Source organism: Microplitis mediator, chromosome 6 (genome assembly GCF_029852145.1).
Source record: "Microplitis mediator isolate UGA2020A chromosome 6, iyMicMedi2.1, whole genome shotgun sequence".
Taxonomy (NCBI): domain Eukaryota; kingdom Metazoa; phylum Arthropoda; class Insecta; order Hymenoptera; family Braconidae; genus Microplitis; species Microplitis mediator.
Window position 1 is genome coordinate 12,444,991 of NC_079974.1, and position 15,442 is coordinate 12,460,432.

The 15,442-nt window shown below is 32.1% G+C and overlaps 1 protein-coding gene across 1 annotated transcript; it reads left to right on the plus strand.

The window, feature by feature from the left end:
- Positions 1-4,365: 4,365 nt before the first annotated feature.
- On the plus strand, positions 4,366-5,373 carry LOC130670527 (histone-lysine N-methyltransferase SETMAR-like). Its single transcript, XM_057473941.1, has 2 exons — positions 4,366-4,890; positions 4,960-5,373. The coding sequence occupies exons 1-2, from the start codon at positions 4,366-4,368 to the stop codon at positions 5,371-5,373; spliced, it is 939 nt and encodes a 312-aa protein (XP_057329924.1).
- Positions 5,374-15,442: the final 10,069 nt, after the last annotated feature.

Sequence of the window (15,442 nt, forward strand, 5' to 3'; positions counted from 1 at the left end):
TTAAAAATAAAAGTCTAGTCCCGCAAAAAAAAAAATTTATTTTTCTCTTATCAACTGACTGGTAGTCAGTTGACTTCTAACAGTTAAATAAACGGCTGAGGATTTTTTCTTTAAAAATCATCTCCCGCCTAAGAAAAAAAATTATTTTTCTCTTATCAACTGACTGGCAGTCAGGTGACTGCCGACAGTTTCGAAAAGAACTGAGAATTTTCAAAAATAAAAGTCCAGTTCCGCAGAAAAAAAATTATTTTTCTCTTATCAACCGACTGGCAATCAGCTGACTGCCACCAGTTTTGAAAAGAACTGAGAATTCTTTAAAAATAAAAGTCCAGTCCAGCAAAAAAAAAAATCATTTTTCTCTTATCAACCGACTAGTAGTCAGCTGACTGCCAACAGTTAAATGAACGGCTGAGAATTTTTTCTTCAAACATCATGTCCCGCGTAAGAAAAAAATTATTTTTCTCTTATTAACTGACTGGCAGTCAGCTGACTGCCACCAGTTTCGAAAAGGACTGAGAATTTTTTAAAAATAAAAGTCCAGTCCCGCAAAAAAAAAAAATTATTTTTCTCTTATCAACTGACTGGTAGTCAGCTGACTGCCAACAGTTAAATGAACGGCTGAGGATTTTTTTTTTAAAATCATGTCCCGCGTAAGAAAAAAATTATGTTTCTCTTATCAACTGACTGGCAGTCAGCTGACTGCCAACAGTTTCGAAAAGAACTAAGAATTTTATAAAAATAAAAGTCCAGTCCCGCAAAAAAAAAAATTATTTTTCTTCTATCAACTGACTGGTAGTCAGCTGACTGCCAACAGTCAAATGAACGGCTGAGGATTTTTTCTTTTGAAATCATGTCCCGCGTAAGAAAAAAATTATTTTTCTCTTATCAACTGACTGGTAGTCAGCTGACTGCCAACAGTTTCGAAAAGAACTGAGAATTTTTTAAAAATAAAAGTCCAGTCATGCAAAAAAAAAAATTATTTTTCTCTTATCAACTGACTGGCAGTCAGCTGACTGCCAACAGTTAAATGAACGGCTGAGGTTTTTTTCTTTAAAAATCATGTCTTGCGTAAGAAAAAAATTATTTTTCTCTTATTAACTGACTGGCAATCAGCTGACTGCCACCAGTTTCGAAAAGGACTGAGAATTTTTTAAAAATAAAAGTCCAGTCCCGCAAAAAAAAAAAATTATTTTTCTCTCATTAACTGACTGGTAGTCAGCTGACTGCCAATAGTTAAATAAACGGCTGAGAATTTTTTATCTAAAATTCAGTAGCGCAAGGAAAAAATTCATTTTGCTCTTATCAACTGACTGGTAGTCAGCTGACTGCCAACAGTTAAACGAACGGCTGAGAATTTTTTATTTAAAATTCAGTAGCGCAAAATAAAAATTTATTTTGCTTTTATCAATTGACTGGTAGTCAGCTGACTGCCAACAGTTAAATGAACGGCTGAGGATTTTTTCTTTAAAAATCATGTCCCGCGTAAGAACAAAATTATTCTTCGCTTATCAACTGACTGGTAGTCAGCTGACTGTCAACTGTTAAATTAACGGCTGAGGATTTTTTCTTTGAAAATCATGTCCCGCATAAGAAAAAAATTATTTTTCTCTTATCAACTGACAGGCAGTCGGCTGACTGCCAACAGTTTCGAAAAAAACTGAGAATTTTTAAAAATAAAAGTCTAGTCCCGCAAAAAAAAAAATTTATTTTTCTCTTATCAACTGACTGGTAGTCAGTTGACTTCTAACAGTTAAATAAACGGCTGAGGATTTTTTCTTTAAAAATCATGTCCCGCCTAAGAAAAAAATTAGTTTTCTCTTATCAACTGACTGGCAGTCAGGTGACTGCCGACATTTTCGAAAAGAACTGAGAATTTTCAAAAATAAAAGTCCAGTCCCGCAGAAAAAAAATTATTTTTCTCTTATCAACCGACTGGCAGTCAGCTGACTGCCAACAGTTTTGAAAAGAACTAAGAATTTCTTAAAAATAAAAATCCAGCCCCGCAAAAAAATAAATTATTCTTCTCTTATCAACTAAGTGGTAGTCAGTTGACTGCCAACAGTTAAATGAACGGCTGAGGATTTTTTCGCTAAAAATTATGTCCCGCGTAAGAAACAAATTATTTTTCTCTTATCAACTGACTGGCAGTCAGCTGATTGCCAACAGTTTCGAAAAGAACTGAGAATTTTTTTAAAATAAAAGTCCAGTCCCGCAAAAAAAAATAATTAATTTTTCCTTATCAACCGACTAGTAGTCAGCTGACTGCCAACAGTTGAATGAACGGCTGAGAATTTTTTATCTAAACTTCAGTAGCGCAAAGAAAAAATTTCTTTTGCTCTTATCAACTGACTGGTAGTCAGTTGACTGCCAACAGTTAAACAAACGGCCGAGAATTTTTTATGTAAAATTCAGTAGCGCAAAAAAATATTTTTCTTTTATCAACTGACTGGAAGCCATCTGACTGCCAGCAGTTTCGAAACGAACTGTGAATTTTTTAAAAATAAAAGTCCCGTCCCGCAAAAAAAAAATTATTTTTCTCTTATCAACTGACTGACAGTCAGCTGACTGCCAACAGTTTCGAAAAGAACTGAGAATTTTTAAAAAATAAAAGTCCAGTCCCGCAAAAAAAAAAATTATTTTTCTCTCATCAACTGACTGGTAGTCAGCTGACTGCCAACAGTTAAATGAACGGCTGAGGTTTTTTTCTTTAAAAATCATGTCTTGCGTAAGAAAAAAATTATTTTTCTCTTATTAACTGACTGGCAATCAGCTGACTGCCACCAGTTTTGAAAAGAACTGAGAATTTTTTAAAAATAAAAGTCCAGTCCAGCAAAAAAAAAAATTATTTTTCTCTTATCAACCGACTAGTAGTCAGCTGACTGCCAACAGTTAAATGAACGGCTGAGAATTTTTTCTTCAAACATCATGTCCCGCGTAAGAAAAAAATTATTTTTCTCTTATTAACTGACTGGCAGTCAGCTGACTGCCACCAGTTTCGAAAAGGACTGAGAATTTTTTAAAAATAAAAGTCCAGTCCCGCAAAAAAAAAAAATTATTTTTCTCTCATCAACTGACTGGTAGTCAGCTGACTGCCAACAGTTAAATGAACGGCTGAGGATTTTTTCTTTTAAAATCATGTCCCGCGTAAGAAAAAAATTATGTTTCTCTTATCAACTGACTGGCAGTCAGCTGACTGCCAACAGTTTCGAAAAGAACTAAGAATTTTATAAAAATAAAAGTCCAGTCCCGCAAAAAAAAAAATTATTTTTCTTCTATCAACTGACTGGTAGTCAGCTGACTGCCAACAGTCAAATGAACGGCTGAGGATTTTTTCTTTTGAAATCATGTCTCGCGTAAGAAAAAAATTATTTTTCTCTTATCAACTGACTGGTAGTCAGCTGACTGCCAACAGTTTCGAAAAGAACTGAGAATTTTTTAAAAATAAAAGTCCGGTCATGCAAAAAAAAAAATTATTTTTCTCTTATCAACTGACTGGCAGTCAGCTGACTGCCAACAGTTTCGAAAAGAACTGAGAATTTTTTAAAAATAAAAGTCCAGTCCCGCAAAAAAAAAATATTATTTTTCTTCTATCAACTGACTGGTAGTCAGATGACTGCCGACAGTTTGAGGATCATCTGAGGATTTTTTACAAGTAAAAGTCCAGTCATGCCAAAAAAAAAATTATCCTGCTTTTATTAACTGACTTCTGGCAGTTTAATGAAATGCTGAGGTTTTTTTATAATAATCTAGTTTCGCATAAATTAAAAACTAAAAATTTTCTGTTCTTATCGACTGATTGGCATGAGATGATAAGACGTTTGAAATTTTTTATTAATTTTTATCTCAGTTAAATTTCGCGACAGATTGTTTTTTTTTTTCATTCTATTATTAACTCACTTCTAGTATTATGCCGACAGCTAAGCCTCCATAGGACGATCGCCGATGTTGTTATTTTGTATAATTTTTATTTCTTCAAATGCTACTGTTTATTGATCTGTATCTCTTTTACTCCTTACTGTTTGTTGCTTTTTTCAATATACTTAATTTAATTTTATTTTTTGGAAATATGACGCTGTGTCCAAGGCACTCGCTGTTTTTTTCTCGTTTCACTAATTTTTGTTTCTCTCTGTTCATTGTTTTTCACTTGTTTTTAAAATTTATCGATGCAAACTATTAACAAATGTTAGTCTCTATTTAATCTTCAATAACTGCACTACTTTTCGCTATGCCTCGTGAAAATCATTATTCTGCTTCGGATTATGCGGACATGATCATGTTGTACGGCGAGTGTCACTATAACGCTAGGATCCTTGTCGTGTGTATGCTGAACGTTACCCAAACCGTGCTCGTCATCCAAACCATCACATGATTCTCGGTGCTGCTCAACGTCTTCGGGATACTGGAAATATTTTGCCAGCCCGCGTCGAGCGTGTAGGTCGTCCTCGTGACATACGTAATCTGCGTAATGAAGATCGTGTGGTTGACGCAGTGGAGAACGTTCCTCACACTATTGTCCGCAAACTTGAGCGTCAGTTGCAGATTTCTCGTACGTCAATTAATCGTATAACTAAAGCGAGAGAATTGCATCCATTCCACGCAACTAAAGCTCAAAAATTAGGACCTGGTGATTTTGAACAGCGGATAGCTTTTTGCAACCGTATTTTGGAGATGGTTGCCAATGATCCTGACTTTTTACAGCGTGTATTGTGGACAGACGAATCACTTTTCACTCGTGAAGGGTGTTTTAATCAACACAATTCGCATGAGTACGCCGTAGAAAATCCTCATTTCACTCGAAACCGCAATTTCCGAAATAAGTGGAAAATTAATATGTGGGGTGGCATTATTGGCAACGTCGTACTTCTCCATCTTTTGCCGGACGCTATGAACGTAAGTAGGGAAATTTACGTAAATCATAATTCTTGTGATAGATCGTTTATTTACTAAAATGTGAATTAGGGCGCCAATTATCTGAGGTTCCTACAAGAAGTGCTGCCGGAAGCTCTGGCGCAGCTACCACCTGATGAACGTCCTCAGTGGTTCCAGCATGATGGTGCACCGACGCATACTGCAGCGCAGGTGACAGAGTACCTAAATGCAACGTATCCCAATTCTTGGATCGGGAGAAACGGTCCCTTTCCATGGCCTCCAAGGTCACCAGACTTGACACCTCTGGATTTTTTCTTGTTGGGTTACATAAAAGGAGTCGTTTACGAGACAGAACCTGAGGATCAGTTTGAGACGATGGCGAGAATTCAGGTGGCATACCTGAACATTACTCCTGTTATGATGGAGAAAGTCAGGACAGATTTGATAAGACGCTGCCGTCTTTGCATCCAAGTTGGAGGAGGAACGTTCGAGCAGCTGCTCTAATGATAGTCATCGTTCCATAAAAACAAAACGGCCCTTTTCAGGGCCACAAAATTTTTTAAACGTAAAAAAAATTCGAGTTATGAGATTTTTCGTTTGACGATTTCGCGCAATGCTACGATTAAATTTTAGATAAATTTTGTAAAATTTTTGTAGGATTAGATTTTCACCGAAAAATCCTCAGCATTTCATTAAACTGTTGGTAGTCAGTTGATAAGAGCAGAATAAGTTTTTTTTTTTGCGGGACTGAATTTTAGATAAAAAATCCTCAGCCGTTCATTTAACTGTTGGCAGTCAGCTGACTACCAGTCAGTTGATAAGAGAAAAATAATTTTTTTTTTTTGCGGGACTGGACTTTTATTTTTAAAAAATTCTCAGTTCTTTTCGAAACTGTTGGCAGTCAGCTGACTACCAGTCAGTTGATAAGAGAAAAATAAATTTTTTCTTTCGCGGGACATGATTTTTAAAGAAAAAATCCTCAGCCGTTCATTTAACTGTTGGCAGTCAGCTGACTACCAGTCAGTTGATAAAAGAAAAATAATTTTTTTTTTTTGCGGGACTGGACTTTTATTTTTAAAAAAATTCTCAGTTCTTTTCGAAACTGTTGGCAGTCAGCTGACTGCCAGTCAGTTGATAGGAGAAAAATAATTTTTTTTTTTGCGGGACTGGACTTTTATTTTTAAAAAATTCTCAGTTCTTTTCGAAACTGTTGGCAGTCAGCTGACTACCAGTCAGTTGATAAGAGCAAAATAAATTTTTTTTTTGCGGGACTGGACTTTTATTTTTAAAAAATTCTCAGTTCTTTTCGAAACTGTTGGCAGTCAGCTGACTACCAGTCAGTTGATAAGAGAAAAATAAATTTTTTCTTTTGCGGGACATGATTTTTAAAGAAAAAATCCTCAGCCGTTCATTTAACTGTTGGCAGTCAGCTGACTACCAGTCAGTTAATAAAAGAAAAATAATTTTTTTTTTTGCGGGACTGGACTTTTATTTTTAAAAAAATTCTCAGTTCTTTTCGAAACTGTTGGCAGTCAGCTGACTGCCAGTCAGTTGATAGGAGAAAAATAATTTTTTTTTTTGCGGGACTGGACTTTTATTTTTAAAAAATTCTCAGTTCTTTTCGAAACTGTTGGCAGTCAGCTGACTACCAGTCAGTTGATAAGAGCAAAATAAATTTTTTTTTTGCGCTACTGAATTTTAGATAAAAAATTCTCAGCCGTTCGTTTAACTGTTGGCAATCAGCTGACTGCCAGTCAGTTGACATGTGCGAAATAATTTTTTCTTAATAATTGCGAAACTAGATTTTTTTTGAAAAATCCTTTGTTATTTTTTAAACTGGTAGCAGTCAGCTGACCGTTTGTCAGTCAAAAATAAAATAACAATTAGTTTTTTTCGCAGGACTCGATTTTTGCGAAGAGATCAAAAATTAAATAATTAAAATTTCTATTCGCGTGCATCTCGCGTTGTGAAAGCCGCTGAACGAGAGCCGAGCGCTCACGCGTTGAAGCTTCCCCCAGACTGTTCTTCCCACTTTACTGGTTTGCGCTAATGCTCTCTTCTGATTGGCTACCTTTTTTAATTAATAAGAATTTACCTGTTCGTCAGGTGAAAAAACGGCAGAGGACTTTTCGTCCCAGAATTTCGTCCTCTATTTGGCCTCAAAATTTGGGCCGGAACTTTTGGGACACCCTGTATATTTTAGGGTACGTTGAAAAAAAACTTTTTTTTCGTTTTTCTTAGCATGGGGGTAGAATTTGTATCTTATAAAAAAAAAAATTTTTCAAGAAAAAAAAATTTTTTCACTTAACTTTTTGAGGTGGCCCACTCGTTTTTTAGGTAGATTATTTGAAAAATCTAGGTATTGTATTTGTCCTCATGGTCGATTTTTCAAGGAATTTTGTCACAACCTATTATAATTAGTTGAGTAGATTTCGAAAATACCATTCGTTGAAAAATTTATATATGTATGTATATATATATATATATATATATATATATATATATATATATATATATATATATATATATATATATATATATATATATATGTAATAGAACCAAGTTTTGAGAACACGATTGCGCCTAGAATCCTTATCGGATCCTCATGAAATTTTTTACACTTATTCTATGGGCGATTACCACGGTTAAGTTCGAAGATGGTCTCAATCGTTCGATTAGTTTAGAAGGCATGGCTGTTTCAAATTCCTACGATTTTTCAAAAACAAAAAATTTTAACCACTCTCAAGTTCATACAACTTTAAAACTAAAACTCATAGACAATTTCCGTAAGAAGTATTTGAAAGCTTGTCTCATAAGTTTTAATTTATGAACTTAAACTTGATGTTTTGACGATTTCTATAAATAATTTGATAGCCTTGAAAGTTTTAATGGAATCAAAAAATGTTGAAAATATGGTTTTCATTCAACATCATTTATGCATTTCCCATTATAATGAAATTTCGTCAGTTGCATTTTATTGTGCACAAAATAACCTGTCAATTTTACAGCTATTTTATATTTTAAAAGTATTTCTTTTATTACTTATGATGTATCAAATGTAACTCTACGACGTATGATTATAACTGGTCTTGTCATTACGAAAGCACCTACAGTTCTTATCGGATCTTGATGAAATTTTCCACCCGTATTCTATAGACGATTATCTTGATCAAGTTCAAAGATGGGCTGAATCGTTCGAATAGTTGTGAAGTTATGGCTGTTTGAAATTTCCACGAGTTTTTGAAAAAATCAGTTTTTATTCACTGTTGAAGTTCATATAACATTAAAACTAAAACTGATAGTCAAGTCCACTAAAAAGTATTTGAAAGCTTGTCTAATAAGCTTTAATTAAAGACCTTGAACTTAATGTTTTGACCATTTCTTCCAATAATTTGATAGCCTTAAAAATTTTAATGGAATCAAAAAATTATGAAAATATGGTTTTCATTTCACATAACTTATGCATTTCCCATTATAATACAATTTTGTCAGTTGTATTATAGTGTGAACAAAATAACCTGAAAATTTCACTGCTATTTCATATTTTAAAAGTATTTTTTTTATTATTTATGCTGTTTCAATCGTACCTGTACGTCCTATAATTATAACTGATCTTGCAATCGTAATAGTAATTACAATTATGATCTCATACTAATTAAAATTTTTATACTTTGTTTACGTGAAGGTTAGTTTAGTACATTACCTATATATTGTTTTGTCAAATCAACTATCTGAAGTTCTCTATCGAAAATAGTCGTTGTCTTTTGTTACTCTCACTCTTAGAAAACGAGCCTGATTTCATATCATGACTATACACTAACATGTATCACAAGATATGTATGTATGAAACTTTTTATATAGATTAATTGGAAAATCTACCTTCCATTTCGGCTGCCGAACGGCCTTTTTTTAAATAAATAATTGATTAAACGGGGTAGTTCCAACGAAAAAAATTTGTTTTTGTCCAAAATTGTGGAAAACATCTAATAATTGTCGAATGTGATTTTTTTACTTCACTTTCATTTTAATTCAAAGGAAAATGCTTTCCATTTTTGAATTTTTTACTTAAATTACAAAAATAATAGGAAAAAAATTTTTTCAACTCCTGACTTCCAATTAGCTTTCACGGAGACACCCGACAGATTCTAGAACACCATGTATTTTTTTTCGTTGGGACTACCCCGTTTGATCAATTATTTATTTTAGAAACGATTGGGCCACCTCAAAATGTTGAGTAAAAAAAATTTTTTTTTCTTAAAAATTTTTTTTTTAATAGGGTACAAATTCTACCCCCATTCTAAGAAAAACAAAAAAAAAAGTTTTTTTTCAACCCACCCTAATATATATACTAGCAGACCCGGCCACGCGTTGCTGTGGCTAAGGTTCTTGTCATATTAAACCGAATGGTGTGGCTCAATAAGTTATAGATCAAATTGAATGGAAATAGTATAATGCCGGATAGCTCAACTGGTAGAGCACTCGGCGCGATACCGAATTGGTCTGGGTTCGATTCCCAGTTCGGGCTATCTATATTTTTCTCAATTTATCTATAAATTGTCTTATTGAGAAGGTTATTTGCATGTTTAGGTTTCCGCTATATTTAAATAGTGTATTACCGTACGATGGACGGTGTGGCTCAATAATTTATAGATCAAATTGAATGAAATATAGTATAGGGCCGGATCGCTCAACTGGTAGAGCACTCGGCGCGATACTGAATTGGTCTGGGTTTGATTCCCAGTTCGGGCTATCTACATTTTTCTCAATTTATGTATAAATTGTCTTATTGAAAAGGTTATTTGCATGTTTGCATGTTTAGGTTTCCACTATATTTAAATATAGTGGAAACCTAAACATGCAAACATGCAAATAACCTTCTTAATAAGACAATTTATAGATAAATTGAGAAAATATAGATAGCCCGAACTGGGAATTGAACCCAGACCAATTCGAACCCAAACCAAATTAAAATGTGGGCATGAGGCAAGCCTCGCTTTTGCCACTCAATCGAATACAACCAACAACGTGTGATACCAAAAACTGAATATTTAACAATAAAATCAATTAAGGATTTCAATTTTTGTTTGAACGCACGTGCAATTATGTCATGGCGATGAATTGCTTGTTGCCCTGGTAATAGTAAAGTTTGTATCTCTTTCCAACTCGGATTACATGTGAATGTAATAAACAAATTGTAGCTTATATAAAGTCCTCCTAGAGAGCAAATCACCGTCGGAAATTGTCGGAAATTTTCGGTTTGTAATGGTAATGTGTAGTAACGGCGTAAAATTAAACTTCTTTCTCTACAGTGGGGGTAAAAACCGACAGCGACTTACTCTCTAGGAGGACTTTAAAACGTTTGTTTTTTTAACATAGCGCCATCTATTAAATACTTACTCAATCCAGTCAACAGATATTATCATCTGTTAGTAGTGATTCGAGTGGGCAAATATCCGGTTATTAACCGGCAAGTTATTTGGCTATTTAACCGGTAAAATATTAATTTAAATGATAAATATCTACTTGCATCGAATGTGTATATAGTTTAGTATACTAAGTTTTAAAAGCAATATGGCATACTGAATTTTTTTTTATTGAAAAAATTATTACAAAAAAAATAAAAAATAAATTTTATTTTTAAAAAACTTGATAAACTTTAAGTGCAATTTAAAAAAAAATGTTTGTTGTTCTAATTTAATTATTGAAAACAAAAAAAAAATTAAAAACGTCGGCTAACTTCAGTAAAATAAAAAAAATAATAAATTGCATGCCGCAGATTCGAACCTGGGTCAATGAATCTCAAAATCTTCTGTTCAACTTACTTTGTTATAACAGAACTCTACAGAAGGTCGTATTTCAATACTAAAGCTGCATTTGACAAGATCCACGAATAACCTTGATCAATGTTTCACTTTTATCATTTTTAACTTTTTATTTATTAACTCAATAATATTGAAAGATAATAGATAATTGCTAATAATTTTTAGTCTACATTGTACACATCTTCAATCGCACATCAACGCCACCCACGGAACAAAATTAACTACCTTGGTTATTTATCCGGTAAATAACCTGCTGAAAATTGGTAAAATAAGTAAAATATTTATTTCACTGGTAAATTCTCTTCCCTATCTGTTAGAATCGTTTGGAGCTTACAGATAATTGTGACTGACAAATAATAGACAAATAATTTGCAATAAAATAGTATTGCGACTATAAATTGAGATGTAAGCTATCCTATCTTTCAAGTTGGATCAAATTGCACACGGTGTGCAAATCAAATTTAAAATCAGTTCAGTAAAATCGGAGTCCATCGCGGACAAACAACGTGACACGTAAATTTTATATATATATATATATATACACTAATGGAAAAAATTAAAGGATAAAAAAAAAATTCGAAATTTTTCGGCGATTTTCAACAGGCTCTAACTTTGAGAGAAATGGTCGTACAAGAAATAAAAAAATAGGAAATTGTAGCTCCAAGTGTCTACTTTTTGGATTAGAACATAAAAATTTCTTAGCGTCAGCGGTTTCAGAGTAATCTTAGAAAAACCAGCGACAAAAAAATTTTCAAATTTTTTTAATTTTTTTTTTTCGGTTTCCGGGCGTGGAAAAAATTATTTTTGCTTAACCACTATAAAGATAGGATACCTTCATTATTCAGCTTTAATTTCTTTTTTTATGGACCTTGATACGTCCACTTCTCGCCGAGATATCGGTCTCCAAATGGAAAAGGATCCTTTTGTCTTTGATTATCGATATCTCAGAAACCTATGATCGCACAGAAAGTTGATGGTGGGTTTTAAAAACTTGAGTAAATTCCCTACAACGATTAGCCATTGCTTTTTCGAAAAAAAAAAATTTTCCTATCGTCACATGAATTTAAAAATGCAACAAAAAAGGGCTTTTTGTGGTTTTTTGGAAAATCAAGGGCTGAAACGAAAATATTGTGGAAATCAATAATGTTAACTGTGCATATTACAGTTCAATATGTCCACAAAAACCCTGCAGAGAGCCAGATTAATCCAACCAGTCGTTTTTTCGTTTCACGCGATCAAATGAAAAAAAAAATTAAAGGATAACGTTTTTTGCTCTGAAAAGCTCATAATCTTTAACAAGATAAAAACAAACATTTTTTTTTAGCTTTGTCCACAATTTTATTGCAGACAGTGCTTAAATTTTCAAAAAAGAAAAAAGTTTTATTTCGAAACAAAAATTAAAAAAAAAAAAAATTTTTTTTGAATTTAGTGACTGAGAGATCAGTAAAATCACGGAATGCAGCGACGTAAACGTGTTAAAAATTATTGGGTGTTGGTTTTGTAAATTTCTTAAGTTATTCCAAAAAATAATTTTTTTGAAAAAATTTTTTTTTTGAAATTTTTGTTTTGAAAAAAAACTTTTTTCTTTTTTGGAAATTTAAGAACTGTCTGCAATGAAATTGTGGACAAAGCTCAGAAAAAATGATTGTTTTCATCTTGTTAAAGATTATGAGCTTTTCAGAGCAAAAAACGTGATCCTTGAATTTTTTTAAAACAAAACATAATGTCAACATTATCGATTTCCACAATATTTTCGTTTCATAATTACTATTTTATTTAGATTTTTGAAAATTGAAAAAATCTTTTTTTCGCTATGAATTATTATCAATACCGATTTTTGACATTGTACACTTGTTTTTCTTGCATATTATAAATTGATTTCGATATTTTTTTGTTCTGAGTAGGGATTTAAAAGCACTAAGTAAAAGTTATTGCTATTTATAAGCAGTTATAATAAATGTTTTTATTTATTAAGAAGCAACTATTTCGAAGCAAAAGAAACATTGGTTTTGCTACATAATACAGCTAAGACCATTACAGGAGCTCATAAATTCCATATAATTATTCGAAAAAGCTACGAAACTGTATTACAAACGTTTTTAATTATTTTCGTGTTCTTTCGAAAATTTTACATTACCGATTGTTTTATAAACTAGAGTACTCATAAGCAAATATAGCTCCGTCGCTTTTTCGAAGAATTATATGGAATTTTTGAGCTCCTGTAATGGTCTTACTTTATTGTATAGCAAATCTAATGTCTGTTTTGCTTCGAAATAGTTGCTTTTTAATAAATAAAAACATTTATCATAACTGCTTATAAATAGCATTAACTTTTACTTACTGCTTTTAAATCCCTACTCAGAACAAAAAAATATCGAAATCAATTTATAATATACAAGAAAAACAAGTGTACAATGTCAAAAATCGGTATTGATAATAATTTATAGCGAAAAAAAAATTTTTTCAATTTTCAAAAATCTAAATAAAATAGTGATTATGGAAGGCCCACTACCGGACCGGGCTTAAAAGTTGCAAAATGGATAGAAGTTTAAGATAGAAAATTTTCAAGAAAATCGAAGGATACATCTTTTTTTAAAAACACGGATGAAAACTTATAATTCAAATATCTCGATTAACAACATTTCGTATATTTGTTTTGTATTTTTTTCTATAAAGGCCATCTGAAAACGAAAATTTTGAAAAAAAAAAAAAACCATTGAATTTCGACCATTATTACGAAAGTTATGATCAAAAAACCATAAAAAAGCGGTTTTTTTGAAGTTTAATATTTTTTGAACCATTGATCAAAAAAATCTCTAAATTTACCAGGAAGCCTCTTTTGAGGGGTACTAAAAAATATAAAAAAATTAAGGAAATCGGAAAAATCTATTTTTGAAACCGTCCGATTTGGCGTGGAATGCCCCATATGCATAATTATACATATATAGATTCATATATATAATTGTATATAATTCCATGTATAATCACGTATAATTATATGTAATTATATATGATATCCCATATATAATCATTTATACTCAATCATAATAATTTAAAATCATTTTTGATCGGGCAGTCTAATGGCAGTGTCAGTCTTCAATTTAATGTTCTTAGATGAAGTGACAGCATCATAGATTGTGTTTTGGAGAAAGACCTTGAGGATACTACTTATCTTTTTGATAATTAGTCTGGAAAACTTTGCGATAAAGCTTGGTGCTTTCTTTTCCCGATCTCTTTTCTTTCTCATAGGCCGGTCACTGTCCAAAATGTTTAATTTAAGTTCAAAACGTTGAAAACGTTGAATTTACGTTGAAAACGTTGAATTTACGTTTGAAACGTTGAATTTGTTGAGAATTACGGATTATCCGTGTCTTATTCGTACGGCAGTAGAGTCTTTTCGTTTACAATACTCTGACGTCATTCGTGAAGTATTCCTTTTGAAAAATAAAATAAGTTTATTTTAATTTCGTGAACCGACTGTGTTTTCCTTGAGCAAAGAACTGATTTTGTTTCGATCAACGACGTTTTTTATTATAATTTGTTTATATCGAGTCAAACCGACCACGGCAATTTATTATTCTGTTTGTAATCGATTACTTTTGATTTGTTTTACCGATCAATGATTTTGTGTAATTAATATTCGACTGATTATTTGTTTAATTCTGATCAATTATTTATCGTAATCTTAAGTGCCTGACCTTTCCCCGATCCACCACCCTGAGCCGATTTTGATAATTGTTTATTTGGTGATTAGTACATCACCTGGCGCCCGACTAATAATTTTGAACAAGGTTCCCAAAAATCGTAAGTGTATTCGGACTTTACTCCGGTAGATACCCGGTGGTAAAAAACCCGTTACAATATATATATTAGGGTGGGTTGAAAAAAAACTTTTTTTTTGTTTTTCTTAGCATGGGGGTAGAATTTGTACCTTGTAAAAAAAAAAAATTTTACAAGAAAAAAAAAATTTTTTTACTCAACATTTTGAGGTGGCCCACTCGTTTTCAAAATAAATAATTGATCAAACGGGGTCGTCCCAACGAAAAAAATTACATGGTGTTCTAGAATCTGTAGGGTGTCTCCTTGAAAGCTAATTGAAAGTCAAAAGTTGAAAAAATTTTTTTCCTATTATTTTTGTAATTTAAGTAAAAAATCCAAAAATGAAAAGCAATTTCTTTTGAATTAAAATGAAAGTGAAGAAAAAAAAATCACATTCGACAATTATTAGATGTTTTCCACGATTTTGGACAAAAAAAAATTTTTTTTGTTGGAACTACCCCGTTTAATCAATTATTTATTTAAAAAACGAGTGGGCCACCTCAAAATGTAGAGTAAAAAAATTTTTTTTTCTTGAAAAAATTTTTTTTTTACAAGGTACAAATTCTACCCCCATGCTAAGAAAAACAAAAAAAAAGTTTTTTTTCAACCCACCCTAATATATATATATATATATATATATATATATATATATATATATATATATATATATATATATATATATATATATATTGTAACGGGTTTTTCACCACCGGGGATCTACCGGAGTGAAGTCCGAATACACTTACGATTATTGGCAACCTTGTTCAAAATCATTAAGTTGGGCGCCAGGTGATTTTAATATCACCAAATAAACAATTATCGAAATCGGCAGGGTGGCGGATCGAGGAAAGGTCAGGCACTTAAGATTACGATAAATAATTAATCAGAATTAACACAAAATAATTAGTCGTATATTAAACAGAAAGTAATTG